The 15,660-nt window shown below is 36.5% G+C and overlaps 1 protein-coding gene across 5 annotated transcripts in view; it reads left to right on the top strand.

Moving 5' to 3' along the window:
• The window catches only part of Gria4 (glutamate ionotropic receptor AMPA type subunit 4), a 454,905-nt gene that overhangs the window by 407,029 nt on the left and 32,216 nt on the right, over positions 1-15,660 (top strand). For all 5 annotated transcript variants that reach the window (XM_087560749.1, XM_087560747.1, XM_087560748.1 and 2 more), the window contains 2 exon segments: positions 1,787-1,985; positions 7,448-7,695. In XM_087560749.1, the coding sequence (XP_087416875.1) occupies positions 1,787-1,985; positions 7,448-7,695 (447 nt within the window).

The raw sequence follows: 15,660 nt of genomic DNA, 5'->3' as shown, positions 1-15,660 counted from the left end.
TATCACTAGTTTCTTCTATGCTATCACAAAAGATGAATGTATCACAGAAAGTAACTTCCTGAACAGAAAAGTCATTATGCAATCCACTGCTACTCCCCAGAATTATTTTGTAGTATGATTTCATCAAATGGCTTGGCAAGCGTGTTAACAAAACTGTAGAAGAGCCCTCACTTTGATGGTATCTAATCTCCAAAAATTGTTGCTTTGTCCATTACTATGATCTGTCATCAAAATTAGTGTTGAATTTGACTCAAGAAACTTGAGAAAAATCTTTCCTGTGGGGTTTCCAAAAACATGAATTGACGTGGTTTTTCATTTAAAAAAATACACAGAAGTTAAGCATAAGGGAAAGATCTGACCATGTAAACTCTATGCTAATTTAATAGCTTGTTTCTGAGGAGTTGTAATTGTGATTTCCTTTCTTTGGTGCCACTCAGTTACTACATCACCAAAACCCTAGATCACTAAACAAAAGATGCTACATTTCTTCCTCAGAGCAATTAAAATATTGGATTTTATATATTTGAACATATGTATATATGTATATATATTTATACTTATGTTTAGATGTGTGTGTGTGTGTGTGTGTGTGTGTGTGTGTGTGTGTACCATACCCATTTTCTCAAAAGAAGGCCTTTTGAGCCCATTGCATTGGAAGTTTAGAAGACCCAGAAAATGGCAAAAACCTGCTTAAAATTTTAGTAACATAACATTTGGGGACAAGAAAGAAGAATCAGGGCAGACAAAGATTTTTAAAATGTAGATTAAGCAAATATTAAGTTAAAATATAGCAAATGCCAAGCTTCAAATCACAAAATATCTGATTTAAATTGGCAAAGAATATTGGGGCATAGAAGCACCATAGAAAATTCCAAGTAAGTCTTCATAAAAAAAAAGTGTTTAGAACTAGGAATATTGCTCAGAGGATAAGGGTGCTTACCACCAAACCCAAGGATCTAAGTTCAATAGCTGGAACACACCTAGTAGATGAAAATACCTAACTCCTTCAAGTTGTCCTCTGACCTCTTATGTATAAAAGAGTGAACATCAGCACATGCCCACACATGTATTAAAAGATATAATTTCGAAATTTAAAACTATTTGGGATGCATAATGATTTGCCTACCTTTACCAGTAGCACTCAGGGGACTGAGGCAGGAGAATTGACCCAAGTATAAGAAAACTTCTCTACACAGTTTCAGGCTAGCCTGGACTTGTAGTGAGAAAGTCCATGTCTTGGTGGTAAGAATGAGTAAAAATCATTATGAGCATTCTTTCCTGCATTTTTAAAGTTTAATTTTATTTTAACAAATGTGTTAATAAAACTATAGAAGAGCACTCAGTGAGTTACAACTCATGAACATCCTTAGTAGACATTGTTATATAAACATAAAAAATACTCATAGGGCATCTGCTCAATTCAAAGGCAGGCCACTTAGACTCAGTCTTCCAACCTGCTTCATTGTGGCCTACATGGAATCCAGTAGGTAGGGCTCAGATGGGCTTTCCTTCAGTCTCTGGGCACTGAGGACAAGATTCCCTTTGCTAATTGCCAAAGAGAAAAGTTCCACATTTCTGCCAATAAAATAATAAATTCAATCTGCCATGTCTTCAGTGACCCTTAACATTTTAGTTATAATGCAAAGGGCATCATTATTAAATAGACTGGCATAAAATAGCACAATATTTGAGATTGTAACTTTTAAATATGACTAAGAATTGGTTACAATTCTTTCTTCTCTTTGGGTTTGAAAGGGAAAAACTGTGTGATCTTCTCCTTACTTAGATCCCTGTCAGGTCGGATTGTTGGAGGCGTGTGGTGGTTCTTCACACTCATCATTATATCGTCCTACACTGCTAATCTGGCTGCATTCCTTACTGTGGAGAGAATGGTCTCCCCCATAGAAAGTGCAGAAGACCTGGCCAAACAAACAGAAATTGCCTATGGAACACTTGATTCTGGGTCAACAAAAGAATTCTTCAGAGTAAGTCACAGGAAAAATAATGGCAACTTATAATTATGAGTTCTGGACAATGTTTGTGACACTTATACTATGACCTAAAGTAGTATAGTTTAAAAAACACTTTGGCAACAGCCGAGTTTACTATTTAGTATGTCCTAGGGTTTTTATAACCATAATTTTAACTTGCCAAAACTGATTCACAAGAGGAAGCATCTCTAGGAAATAACAGTAAAAAAGTAACTAAGTTTATGTTATATAAAATCTGATTTACCTAACACTTTAATGCTACTCATTCTTTGATCATTTTACTTCAGGCAAGTTCAGTATTTTGAGGCCAAGAATATAAAAACAGAAGCAAACATTTCTTTTAAAGACTGCATTTAACTTGCTGAATTTGACTGTGCTATTTTCTAAACTGAATTAGTCTGTAATCTATACTGCAGCTCTTGATTTTTTTGGGTTTTTTTTTTTTTTCAAAGCAATGGGTTTGCTTTCTTTCAAAATCCTATTGGCAAGGAAAGTACCTCCTTAACAGTAGTTTGGGAAACTGTGATGGTGGTTCTGGGGACCCTGTCATGTTGTATGGAATTTAGATTTGGTGAGTTTTGTTCTGTAGTAACATGTTTCAAAGTGACACTAGTGTGTCACATGTGTGGATGAGGTCCCTTTAGCTCTCTATCACTGAAGCACTGGTTTTGTTTGTCTGTCTGTTGGGTTTCACTTTTTTCCGTTGTTCCATTTGGGAGTTAAGTTGTTTTTAACCTTTTTGAGATTGAGTTTTACTTGTTTGCTTGTTTGTTTAAGTAAAAAAGTAACTGGTTTGGCTGTGGGACTTTTTGTTCATGTGAGTCTTTACCCATCCATCTTTCTCCCCTCCTCCTTCCAACCCCCCCTCCTGTTTGTCCTCTTCTACCTCCAAGTGCCCCTTCTTTTCTGTGAGTCACCTGCTGCTTTGGTTCTTCTTGGATCTACAGTGCTTACTTAGCAATGTGTACACACTGATATTACCAGCTCATTTTTTGATTTTGTAGCAAAATATTAAAAGGTAGCCAAAGTGACATTGTCATAGAGACTGAAGTAGTTGATATTAATTTATTCTGTATTTCTATGAAGTGTTTGAGGACAAGAGGTGGTAAATTATTTGGAATGTGAAAGATGTTCCACTATTTTCTAACCTTTTTATTGGAGAGCAATAATAGCTTAACTTTCTTATTTTTAAACAGTATCTGAGAGAATTAAATACGTAATTTTCTATGTAGCTTAAAAATAATCACAACCAAATGTGATACTCTGTGTGCTAACTTTAAATTTACCTAAATTTCACCAAGGTACCTTTTAATTTTTATTTTTATTTTGATTATATATTACAAATATTTATATAAATCTAAAACAATAAATCACATTGAGCTTAAAACAACAACAACAAAAAAAAACTATGAACATTGTTGTGCTTAGTGTGAGCATTAGCCACAATATTACTTAAAATTTCAAATGTTCTAAAAATATTTGTAAATTTTTCTGAATTACTAAGTAATTGTCATGGCAGACTTTATTATCAATACTGTATAGATAAAGTTATTCAGCCAATCATTCTTTTAACTTACTGAAGTGGTAAGTTTCCTGATTTTTGACTAGAAACCTATCTGCACCACAATAGAAGGCTGTCATTCAGCTTTCACTAAGAAATGATGATGGATCATGCTCACTCAATAACAATATGTGCAGGTCCATCATCCAACCTTGAGTAATGAAAGTGGAAAGACTTATCATGTTGATACCTTTCAAAATCCAAATAACTCACCATAAAGCTTCAGCAGCCAACACAATGCCAAGACTGACTCCTTAATCTTTTACAGAGCTTTGTTTTTCCTGTTCAAATCTGAAAATTGGTGAAGTAGATAAGAGGCTATGTTAATAAGACGTGAGGGAACATGGAAAACTGCTTCCATAGTCTTTCTGTACAAACCCTATCCCCATCAAACTTCTCTTTCTCTCTTGCTCACCTTCAGTTTTACAATGAGAAGATTCTCGTAAGTGTGGATATTTCTTTTTACAGAAAACTCCGAAGGATGAAGGGACAACAAAGTAATTTTCCCAAGCAGAACACTTTCAGGAATGTGTACATTTCGGTTTTCTCATTTAAAGAAACAAACCATCCATTTCCTACTCTGTTTGCCTCTCTCCATACCCATTCATGGTGACCCAGTTTAAATAAACCATTTGCCTGGTGGGCTACAAAAAAAGGATGTGAGGGGCATTTTTGTACTTGTTAGAAATGCTTTCTTATAGATGCATAGTATTGGCTCATCTGTCAGCTCCCCTCAGCCACCTCAGGCAGTGAGTGACCCACACGCAGCATTCCACAAGAAAGAACTGCTATTACCAGCTGCTAAAGTAACATGGGTCATGTATGGGGGAAATTACATATGTATCTTCCTTTATTTCACCCCACTATGAAACTCTCTACACTTGGAGTTCTGCACACCATGTGAAGCACAACCATGATGCTGTTTCTAAAGCATTCTACTTGTCACTCATAATGTCGTGCTATTCAAATGCTTTTACATTACATATCTGACCTAGACTCACTGATTTCACTTCAACACAAATTGAATCTTCTGCCTAGTTTAGTCATCAGCAAGACCCAAGAATAAGCAAAGTAGACAACCAGCTCCGGGCTTAAAACCAAGACACAGCTGAGATGTCTCCAGAACACGGCCCAGCTGCCCACACCACTAACAGAGATAAAGCAGCTAACCATTCATTAGAATGCATGACATACACTTTCTACAAAATGCAAGTATTTAAATTACTTCATGTGTGAGGAAGGAAAATAGCATCTGAGGATTATTTGAACTAAGATATTAATGCTCTAAATCAGATAGATTCTCGGGCGTTGTTGCACAATAACAATGAAACAAGGAGCTCTGACATATCCAATTTGAAAAATGAATTTTATGTAATCTTTACTTATTTTACCTTGGGCATATCTACTTCCCATGCCTGATTTTTTAAGTAGACTCTACAGTCTAAAGATTTGAGGACTTAACATGTCCACAACTGTTGCATTTATTAGCTTGTTGGGTCTGCAAGATGTCCCTCTTTTCAGCCTATCTCATTAAATTTATAAATATCTGCTTTGCCTTCATAAATCAACAAATATGCAGCACCCCCAGAAAAGCATGGACAGGGCTATTGTTTCTAGCTCTCTGCCTTCTGTACCCCTCATGCTTTTTCTACGTATGTGATCTTGGCAAGTCAGTTCCCTTTCAGTCAGAGTCAATGTTTCTAAACTGTGCTACCAGTATTTGACCATGAATGTACTTTTATCTGACCTCTAACCTCTGACCTCTTCTCACTGAGTCTGCCCTTCAGAGCTCTGCTTATGAATTCCTAAAGACATAATCTAATATCATAAATCCAACAGTGTATGTATTCATCTTTTTCTCTGAATTGTAAGGAAAATTAGAAGTGGATTTTCAGAGCTAGATGAGTCCTTAGTGGTTTAGATCTCCAGAACCGCCCTAAATATAGGAGGCTAACCTGAAACTTCAGCCTTTTGGAAGGTAAAGACAGGAGATTCCCTGGAAAAAACTGGCTGACAAGACTCTGATTTGGACTGAGATGCCCTGGCTCAATGAATGAAGTGGAAAATCAATATTGGGATGATCCCCAATATCAACCTCAGGTTGTCATGTACACACAAAGGCACATACAGTTCCACTTGCACATGTTCCCACACACATAATAACATGAGTACACATACATGCATCATACACACACATACTTAAAATGAAAGAGTAAACATTCAAAAATGTGAATGGCCTAAAAATTTTAATCCTAATTTTTTTCCATTTTACTTTGTTTGAGTTTGCTCAAAGTACTGGTCATACTGACCAACCAAACTAGCCTGCCAGATTCTGAGAAGCTCTGCCAGCACCTGACTAAGACAGATGCAGAAACTCATAGCCAACCATCAGACTGAGCCAAGGGACCCCATGGAAGAGTTAGGGGAAGGACTGAAGGAGCTGAAGGGGATTGCAACCCCATAGGAACAACAATAATATGGACTAACCAGATCCCCCAGAGCTCTCAGAGACTAAACCACCAACCAAAGAGCATACATGAATGGTTCCATGGCTCCAGCTACATATGTAGCAGAGGATTACTTTATCTGGCATCAATGGGAGGAGAGGTCCTTGGTCCTGTGAAGGCTTGATGCCCCAGGATAAGGGGATACTAAAGTGGTGAGGCAGGAGTGCGTGGGTGGGTGGGGGAGCACCCACTTAGAAGCAAAGGAGAGGGAGATAGAATGCGAGAATTGTGGAGGGGAAACCAGGAATAGGGACATTTGAAATGTAAATAAATAAAATAACCAATAAAAAAAGAACCTGACTCAAAGAACAGGGTAAATGGGACCTGTGCAAAAACACTCAAAATTGACATCTGACCTCACACATATGTTCATGTATGCACAACCACATACACATGTTTATGTATACTCATACACAATAATAATAATTAACTAAAATTTAACTTAAAATTCAAAAAATATTAAGTAAATTAAATAGTAAGGGTTATAAAGCTATAGAGAAGCAATTTATAAAAATAAATAAGCTTCTTGGCCAGAGTCATGAGGTAGAATGAGTGATGTCATAATGAAGTGTGAAAACAACATCCACTTGTCTTTAAAGCCCTGTGTTGTTTTCTACTTGTTGATTTTTCTCAGATTCAACCTCAAGCTGTGTGACGCATCTAGAACTTGCATAGTCTTCAGAGGATACTCAGTTTGTAAAGTACAGTGTTTATCTTCGTTTCCTTGAATTTTCATGGGCTGAATTGATATAAACTGATCTTTTGAGGCATGTATATATACATTTGAGTTGTAATAGAGTTGTTATATATATATATAATTATATCTAACAACTCTAATATAGTTATATATAATAAGTCTATTATAGTTATATATATAATAATTATATATAACAACTCTATTACAACTCAAATGTATATTATATAATATACATAACACACAGACACACATACACATACACACACATACACACATAGCAACCCTATTACAACTCAAATGTAGAGCTGAGAAGAGATTTAGAGAAGCAAAAATGAAGTTTGACATGGTGCTTTCCACTTTATTCATGATGTGATAGAACATGGAGTTTTAAAAGTTCAATGCTTTTCAGGACCTTTTACCTTCAAAAGCATCAAAACAAGCAAGCGAAATGGTAGAGTATAACAATCATCATAGCAAGTGGCACATGCTTTTTAAATCATCACTATAAGTATCTGGCACTTGTTTGATTTCCTAAAGGAATTTTAAAAGTTTAGTTTTCAAATTTTCTGCAATGCAAACTTATTAACTGATAATGGAATAACCTAAGAGACTTAACATAACCATGCTTCTGTCTATATTAACAGTCTGTTCCCTTCTTTCCTGTATTGAATTTTATTTGCATTTCCTCCAGAGATCAAAAATAGCAGTGTATGAAAAGATGTGGACCTACATGCGATCGGCAGAGCCGTCTGTGTTCACTAGAACTACAGCTGAGGGCGTGGCTCGTGTCCGCAAGTCCAAGGGCAAATTTGCCTTTCTCCTGGAGTCCACGATGAATGAATACATTGAGCAGCGAAAGCCCTGTGACACGATGAAAGTGGGAGGAAACCTGGATTCCAAAGGCTATGGTGTAGCAACGCCCAAGGGTTCCTCATTAAGGTGGGTGGAATAGTATAACAATAGAACATGCATTGTTATAGTATTCCACCTTCCCTGATGTCCCTGAGAGAATATTTTACTTTCTGTGCTAACATCGTATGCTTGTTGGTTTATTTTCTTTTTCTCCATCTCATTCTTTTGATCAACAATCAGGTAAAAGCAATTTTTTTTATTTTGATTCTAAAATTATCATAGTTGACATTAACTTTTGAAGGCCATATAAAAACCAAAGTGGTTGAACACTAGCTCCCTACAGTGGGCCTAAATCATGGGTATTGTATTTTTTCTAGATCTCATCAACTTTTTCTGTTGTTTTGCCCACCAAAATTGACACTGCCTGCTGTCATTGTATCAGTAGTGATCCTGCATTTTATCATTGTTTTTAAACATCCCTGCTTGCTAGACTCTGAGTAAGAAGGATCACAATTCTTCCCAACAGAGAGATTATCTGTTTCCATTTCAGTGCTTCATTTAGTATGGCATCATTCTCTCCCAGCCTATGTTGAGGTTGCATAGGTACTGTTCAAATCACATCCACGTATAAAACCAACCAGAACTAGATGAAAGCATAGGCTCTGGCTTTATGGTGCTTACTCAAGTCACACTCCAATCTATTTTAAAGGGAGTATGGCGTGAATAAGATCTGTAAAGTTAGATCAAGTGTGATACAGAAAGATATGTAGATAGATTCTGCCAAGTGACTCACAAGAAAAGCATTACCTGCTATGGCTTAAAGAGACTTTGACTCTTGCAGAAATACCGATCAAATCTACCCTTTGCATCCTTTTCTAACTCGACATAGAAAATTCATGTTTATACCCAGGAGGCAGACTTTCCTATTTTCTTTAAGTAATAAAGACTACTTTCAACCTACTGGGGCTAGAGCAAGTGATAACTGGTAAATCACTCAGTGCTGCTTAGGAGAGAAGCACAAAGCACAGATTCAAGAGGAAATCACAGTCCAGGCTTAACCAAGAACCTGTTCTTGAGAAGTGATGTTTCTGGTAAGCCGTTCAAAACTGAAGGTAATTAGCATTGTACTATTGTCCAGCCACAATGAAAGCAACATCAGTGTTCTGTAGCTGTTTTCATTGGCTTCAGAAAGGGAACTGCAATGTACTTGGGTGTGCTGGGTTGGGCAAGGGGTGAGATATCTGTTTTAGAAACATGTAAAGGTACAAGGGAAGGGTTTTGTGTGGGGAGGGCATGCTGTGAACAGAAAACTTTAAAGGAAACAGTTATTTTTTAAAAAGCAGTAATTAAAGGAAAATTTGAGTATGGATTCTGGCAGCTCTGCTCCCTGGTTTATCTGAACAAACATCCCATAGAAAACTAGAGAAATAATCAGGGAAACTTCACACTAATAAATTACCCATGACAGAGGCCTACCTAAAACAATTTTATACATTTAGAAACTTAAACGGCAGCCAGGATGTTCCAACTTTACTGACATATCTTGTATGAGGTATTATAAAAAGTATACTATTTCTATTCAGTCAGATATCAGATACCTTTCTGTGGAGGTAGGTGTACAAGAACACGTTATTGCAAAGAACTTATAAGAAATAGAAAGGTGCAAGCAACTGTGGTTGATATATATGTATATATATATACATGTGTATATATATATATCCATGATCAAGCTATTTGTTACATTCACTGGCTGTCTCTCTTAATTAATTCTCAGTGGATATAGCTTCCTTGTGCTCTATTTTGTGTCTTCTGATAAAATCAAGCTTCTAGAACTGAATTCAGCCCTAAGATACAGGTCTATTTGCCTCCCATTGATGGCTAAAGAGTTTCCCCTTAAATGTGCCACTTTTGTAGTCAAATCGACACTACAGACACTGTGTGGGGCAATGCTGAAAGGCTTCATCTGTCTAAAACTGTATCAAAATAAGAGATTAACTTCCCTTCTTTTCCTGTCCTTGCCTAGATCTTATTAATAAGGCATCTGTTAAACTCAGCTGCCTGGATGGGGAGTTTGTTTATGAATTTTGTTGTCAGTATACCACAGTTTCCTGAGCAAGCTGGCTCAAAAGTCACAGCCATTCTGTCCTTGTCTTCAAGAACACTGGAAGGATGCTAAAGGCTTAAAGCATTCACTTTTTCCCCTAACTCCACTCCTCCATTCCCAGCCCTATAAGCAAGAGGGGTCTATTGAATTAAGCTTCTCATTCTTCTTCCCCTAGAAGACTTCTCTCTCAAGAGAGATAAACCAATACAGAGTTGAACTAATAATCATCTTTTATATACATTATTTAGTTTGTAGAAACAAGTTTACATTAATTGCATTCATGAAATGAAAATCAAAAAGACACACTCATCAGGTGTCCATGAAACCTGTCTTAGTCACTCAGCAGAAACTTGTTTGTTTTTCCATAGAAACTATCTTTTTTTAAAGGAATCCTGTCTTTGCATTAATTGTTCTGCTTATGGTAAGACATGTGTATTTCATTGTTACTAACTGTGGCTTCCTTACAAATTCTGTTCCAATTCACTAAGCAATTTTAGAATTTTAGAAATAAAGCAGTAATATTTCCTTCTGTGTAAGCATAACCAGATAAGATTGGCAAATAGCTTGCCATATACCTTTCATCTATAGTTTTAAGCTTCCATACTTTACTATTTGTTCAAAGTGTTACAGAATAAATGTCAAGAAAAGAGAAATAGGGTACTTATAGTCAGAATAGACAGTCATGACTTTGTTCTTTACTATGAGCTTTGAAACAAATACACACAAAAACATTGCAGAGAATACATCTGTGACTAGTCTGGAAAATGTCACTGTAGGGACTGGTGTGTTGCTCAGTAGTAGAGAGCCTGAATAGCAAACAACAGGCCCTAGTTGCAAGCCCAGATAATAAAAATATACCAGGTGACCTGGTATAAGTGGCAGACAATGATAAACAGACTCTTTTACTGTTCAGACAGATATTTCAGAATGTTATTCACTGGAGATATACACAAATCTTAAAAACATTAATCTTTCAGTTATAGACAGCTCTGAAACTAATATTGCATTTTAACATAAATTCTCCAATTTTTACATGGCACAACAGTACCAGATATATTGATCTTTTTCATTCTTCTAGATTTCTTTTGTACATGCACATTACTGTGTAAGGTTCACTGGATTCCATGGCATTTTACACATGTTTTCTCCACTACTCTGGCTACTGAAAATCACTCTGGTAACTATTGGCTAATTCTTGAGGGTTATTTTGAAATATGTATTTCAGGAGGCATTATAATGAAATATAAAGATCTGATGAAAGATGAAGTTTATTTATTTTAACTTTCATGTCAAAACCATCAACACTATCACCTTTACATTCAAACTTACCATGGTTCAGATTCCTTTTACACAAACTGGCCATAATTATTTATACTACAATAAGATTACATGTATTACTTTGAAAATGTGATCAACTTTGCCATGTGATAAATAAACTATTAGAAGTCATTTAGGTTGATTCAGTTAACAAGACATTCAAACTATTATGCAACTTTTAGGCGAAATGTTCATTTTAAAATATTCATATTCTCCAACATCTTCACTTAACCAAAGAATAAACAACGACTCTCATGTGCAGATTTCTTCTGGCTTTCAACTTGATCCAAATATCTGAAACTAAATTAAAATTCTGTAGTTTCCAATGCCTTGATTATCAATAAGTCACATGTAAAATTTATTTTCTCTGAAGATGATAGCAGAACTGTGTCTCAAAGAGACAATTTTTCTGATAACAAACAAAAGAGATGAAGTTTGTAGAGTACAGTTCTGAGAGAACTTGCATCATTTGGTGAATTCTGAAAAAAATAATTAATACCTGCTAGACTTGGAGATGCCCAGCTAGTCGTTGCAAACCAGGCCTATCATAATTACTCTACAATTGACACTAAACCCTCCCAGCAACCGCATGATGTTGCGGTTGGGGGAATGTAGTAATGATAGAATACTAAGAATGGGAAATCAAAACTTCATCTTTTATTAGACTTTCTCTTTCTATGTGTAGCAAAGCCAATGGTCTTATGGGATGTTTGGACCAAATTACCTTTCTTTCACTTTCTTCCCAGGGTAACTATATGAAATAATATTATAATTAGTGTGTGAAAGATATATTATACTATAAAACATTTTACAAAGTAAAATTTGTAAAATATACTTTATCATAAGTTAAGACATTTAGAGAGATGGAGTTTGCAATACAGTGTATGAAAATCAAAATTTTGTTTTTATGTCAGAAATAAGTCAACTTTTAGTATTAAATATAAAAACTTTAAAGTACAGAAGCATTAGGGTAGATATTAATATTACTGAGTTCCAGTTGGCCATAAATTAATAAGCATTAATTTATGTCTTCTGAAGATGCTCTATTATGGATTTCTAAATAATAATACATACTTAATGTAATATTTTCTTAATTTTTTCAGAATTTCATACATGTATACAATATGTTTTGATCAGATCTACTTTGCATCCACCACTAACTCCTGGACCCTCCAACATGTCCCTTTTCCAATTTCATATTCTCTTTCATTCCTCTAAATCTTGTTAATGCTAAACATGGCCTTGAGAGCATATGTGTGTAAACATCTACTAAAGTAGTGGTCACAACCCCAAAGAAAAACTATTCTTCCTCCTCTAACAACTGCCAACTGCCAATATAGCTCCTTAGCTAAGAGCGAGGCCTCAAGGGAAACTTTCTCATTATATTGGAATTTTAATTAGCTTGATCTTTAAGCACACAATTTTTATATTAAGTATTATGGCAAAAATGCATGTGAGATATTCTATATTCTTGTTGACATTTGAACAGATACTGCAGCAAAGAAGACTGCTGTGATCCCATATTGTTTTTAATATTGTGGTGAGTGAATAGGTTTGACATCCCCCACCCCACCCCATAGATTCTGGTGTTTGAATTCTTGGCCCATAAGGAGTGGCACTATTAAAAGGTATGGCCTTTTGGACGAAGTGCGTCATTATAGGAGGTGGGGGAACTTTGAGGTTTCTTATGTTCAGGCTCCATCCAGTGCAGAGGAGACCCTCCTCCTGGATCCCTGAGGAAGACTGTCTCCTACTGGCTGACTTCAATCAAGAAGTAGAACTCTTGGGTGCACCAAGTCAGACTGCATACTGCCATGCTTCCCACCATGATGATAAATGGAACCTCTGAAACCATAAGCTAGCCCCAATTAAATGTTTTCCTTTCTTAGAGTTGTTTCATCATGCTATCTCTTCACAGCAATGGAAAGTCTGTGATTGAAATTGGTACCAGAGACTGGAGTATTGCTGTGATAGGCCTGATCATAATTTTGTTGGGAGGAATGTGGACTTGGGGACGTTGGAAAGCTTTGGGATGTTTTAAGTGGGGCTTGATGGTCCATTCTAGTAGAAGCATGGAAGACAGTCATGCTGAGCATGATTTGAACTGTAAGGGCTTAACTAAAGAGTTCAGAGGAGAAGAATTTTAGTATGTGGCTTAGAGATGGTTTGTGTGATAATTTCATCAAGAATTTAGCTGGTTTTTGCCCTTTTCCTAAGAGTCAGCCTGAAGCTAAATTGAAGAAATCCAAATGAATTGCATTGACAAAGGCAGTCTCAAAAAAAAAAAAAAACCTAGCCATGTGGTTCACTTGTATGAAGTGTTTTGATCAAGCATAGTCACAGGAAGAAAAAAATGTAAAATATATGGTTCAAAGTTTAAAGGGGCACCAGGAAGTGGAATGGAGCTAAATCCTGTGTTCAAAGATATTAAATGGATTAAGAGAGTGGGTTACTGAGGCCAAGATCCCAACCTGCAAAGCCTTCTGTTTATGCATTTGCAATTAAACAAGAGATAGTTATATCATGTTAGAAGTTATTATGACCAGGTTATTGTTTTCAATTGGACATAAGGAGATATGGTTATGTGTTTTATTGACAAGGGAAGGAATATGAAGGCTATTCTCAATTGTCAGCTTGACTATATCTAGAATGAACTACAATCAAGGCCTTATAAGGATTGTGTGAAAATGCAAAGAAAAGCTTAGATCCAGGCATGATGGTATACCTTTATTCCCAGCATTCAGGAGACAGAGGCATGTAGATCTCTGAGTTCAAAGTCAGTCTACAGAGCAAGTTCCAAGACAAGCTTAGGCAATAAAGTAAATCATTGAAAACAGAAACTGGTGGAAATGTAATAAAACAAGGGATATTTTAGGCCATGTGTCTCTGACTTTAGAGTCAAGAATAGAAGAGGTTACAGGAACAATTGATACTGGTTAGTTGGAGCTAAGCAATTAACAGTCCTCAAAAAGAGATCAGCATTACTAAGGTGAAATCTTCTGGGAAGTGCTTTCTGGGAGCACAAAAAGTAAATATATATATATATATATATATATATATATATATATATATATATATATATATATAAACCACCTGTGTTCCAGAGATAGACCTCCTGCAGGTAGCTGGACTTGGTAATATGTAAGAATCACTCAGATGGTACTGGTTTTGAAGACATGAACAAGTCATGGAGAGCAGCTGAGGCTTAGAGAAGCCAGGAAAAGCAATTGGTGAAGGTGCAGTCTCTGTTGCTGTTGATGTCACAGAACTGAAGGGGCCCTGCAAAAAAGTTGAGACTTGGCACCATGAAGAGAGCCTGTAAAAGAGGTTATTGGGAAAGCCTAGTTGCAGCAGAAGATCTCAGCATATTGCAGATGCTGGTACCATGAGATGACCACCAAGTACAGCAACAGCAGTGGAATAGAGTCAACCAGAGCCTAGAATGCTATAGAGGCCAGAGCAGAAGTGACTCAAGCCCTTTGGAGAAACCCAGAAGATCATGTGTGGATCCTAGACATTGGAACAAGCAGTTGTGAAGAAGTTGCCTTAGAGACTCCATGCTGTTAGAGATGCCAGAGCCATGGAATACCTGCTAAGGAAAGCTGCTAACAGGAAGTGAAACCAACCCAAAAGAAAGAATTGTGTTCTACTCAAAAAACTGAAAGTAGTTGGGTATCATGCTTGGAAATGCAGAGTTTGGAGTTTGCCCAGCTGGGTTTTGGTGTTGCTTTGGTCCAGTATTTCCTTACATGAAGTTTTGGTGTGTATACATATCCAGTGATACTGGAAGCATGTCATTTGTATTTTTATTATTATTATTTTTATTTTATTGGGGATTGCAGTTAAGAGTTCACATGAGTCTCAGAAGAGACTGAACTTTGGACTTTTAAATATTGTTGAGACTGTGATGGACTTTAAGGACTTTTGAAGTTGGACTAAATGCATTTTGCATTATGTTATAGCTACAAGCCTATGTGGGGCAGGGAGTGAAATGTGGTAGCATGAATAGGTTTGACCTCCTTTGGCAAATGTGTTTGAATGCTTGCCTCATAGAGTTGCACTATTAGGAGGTATGGCCTTGTTGGAGGAAGTGCATCACTATGGGGTGTTAGTAGGCTTGGAGGTTTCCTATGTGCAGACTCCTCCCAGTGCAGAGGAAAGTTTCTTCCTGGTAGCTTTCAGGTCAAGATGTAGAACTCTCAGCTCCTCCAGCACCAAGTTTGCCTTCACAGTGACATGCTTCTTACCATGATGATAATGGACTGAACCTCTGAAACTATAAGCCAGCCCCTATTAAATGTTTTCCTTTATGCAAGTTGCCTTGGTCATGGTGACTATGATCATAACAATGGAAACCCTAACTAACATAAATATAGTCTATCTAGCTAAGGATTAAATGAGGAGAACAAAAATCGGTTGTATTTTTTATCATTCACAGACAAACAGAAGCATGCAAAATCCCCTAGTGATAAAATTAAATGCTTCTCACTTCTCTATAATAGTGGTGTTTACTGTGAGTACCAATTATTTTATATTTACAAACTGGCATGATATGTGGTAAACACATTGAGGTCATATGTGTCTTGGAAAAAATGATGACATACGAGGACCCATATAGCACTATAGAAGAA

This window comes from Rattus norvegicus, chromosome 8, assembly GCF_021556685.1.
Source record: "Rattus norvegicus strain SHRSP/BbbUtx chromosome 8, alternate assembly SHRSP_T2T, whole genome shotgun sequence".
Taxonomy (NCBI): Eukaryota; Metazoa; Chordata; class Mammalia; order Rodentia; family Muridae; genus Rattus; species Rattus norvegicus.
This window is presented reverse-complemented; position numbering and strand designations above follow the sequence as displayed.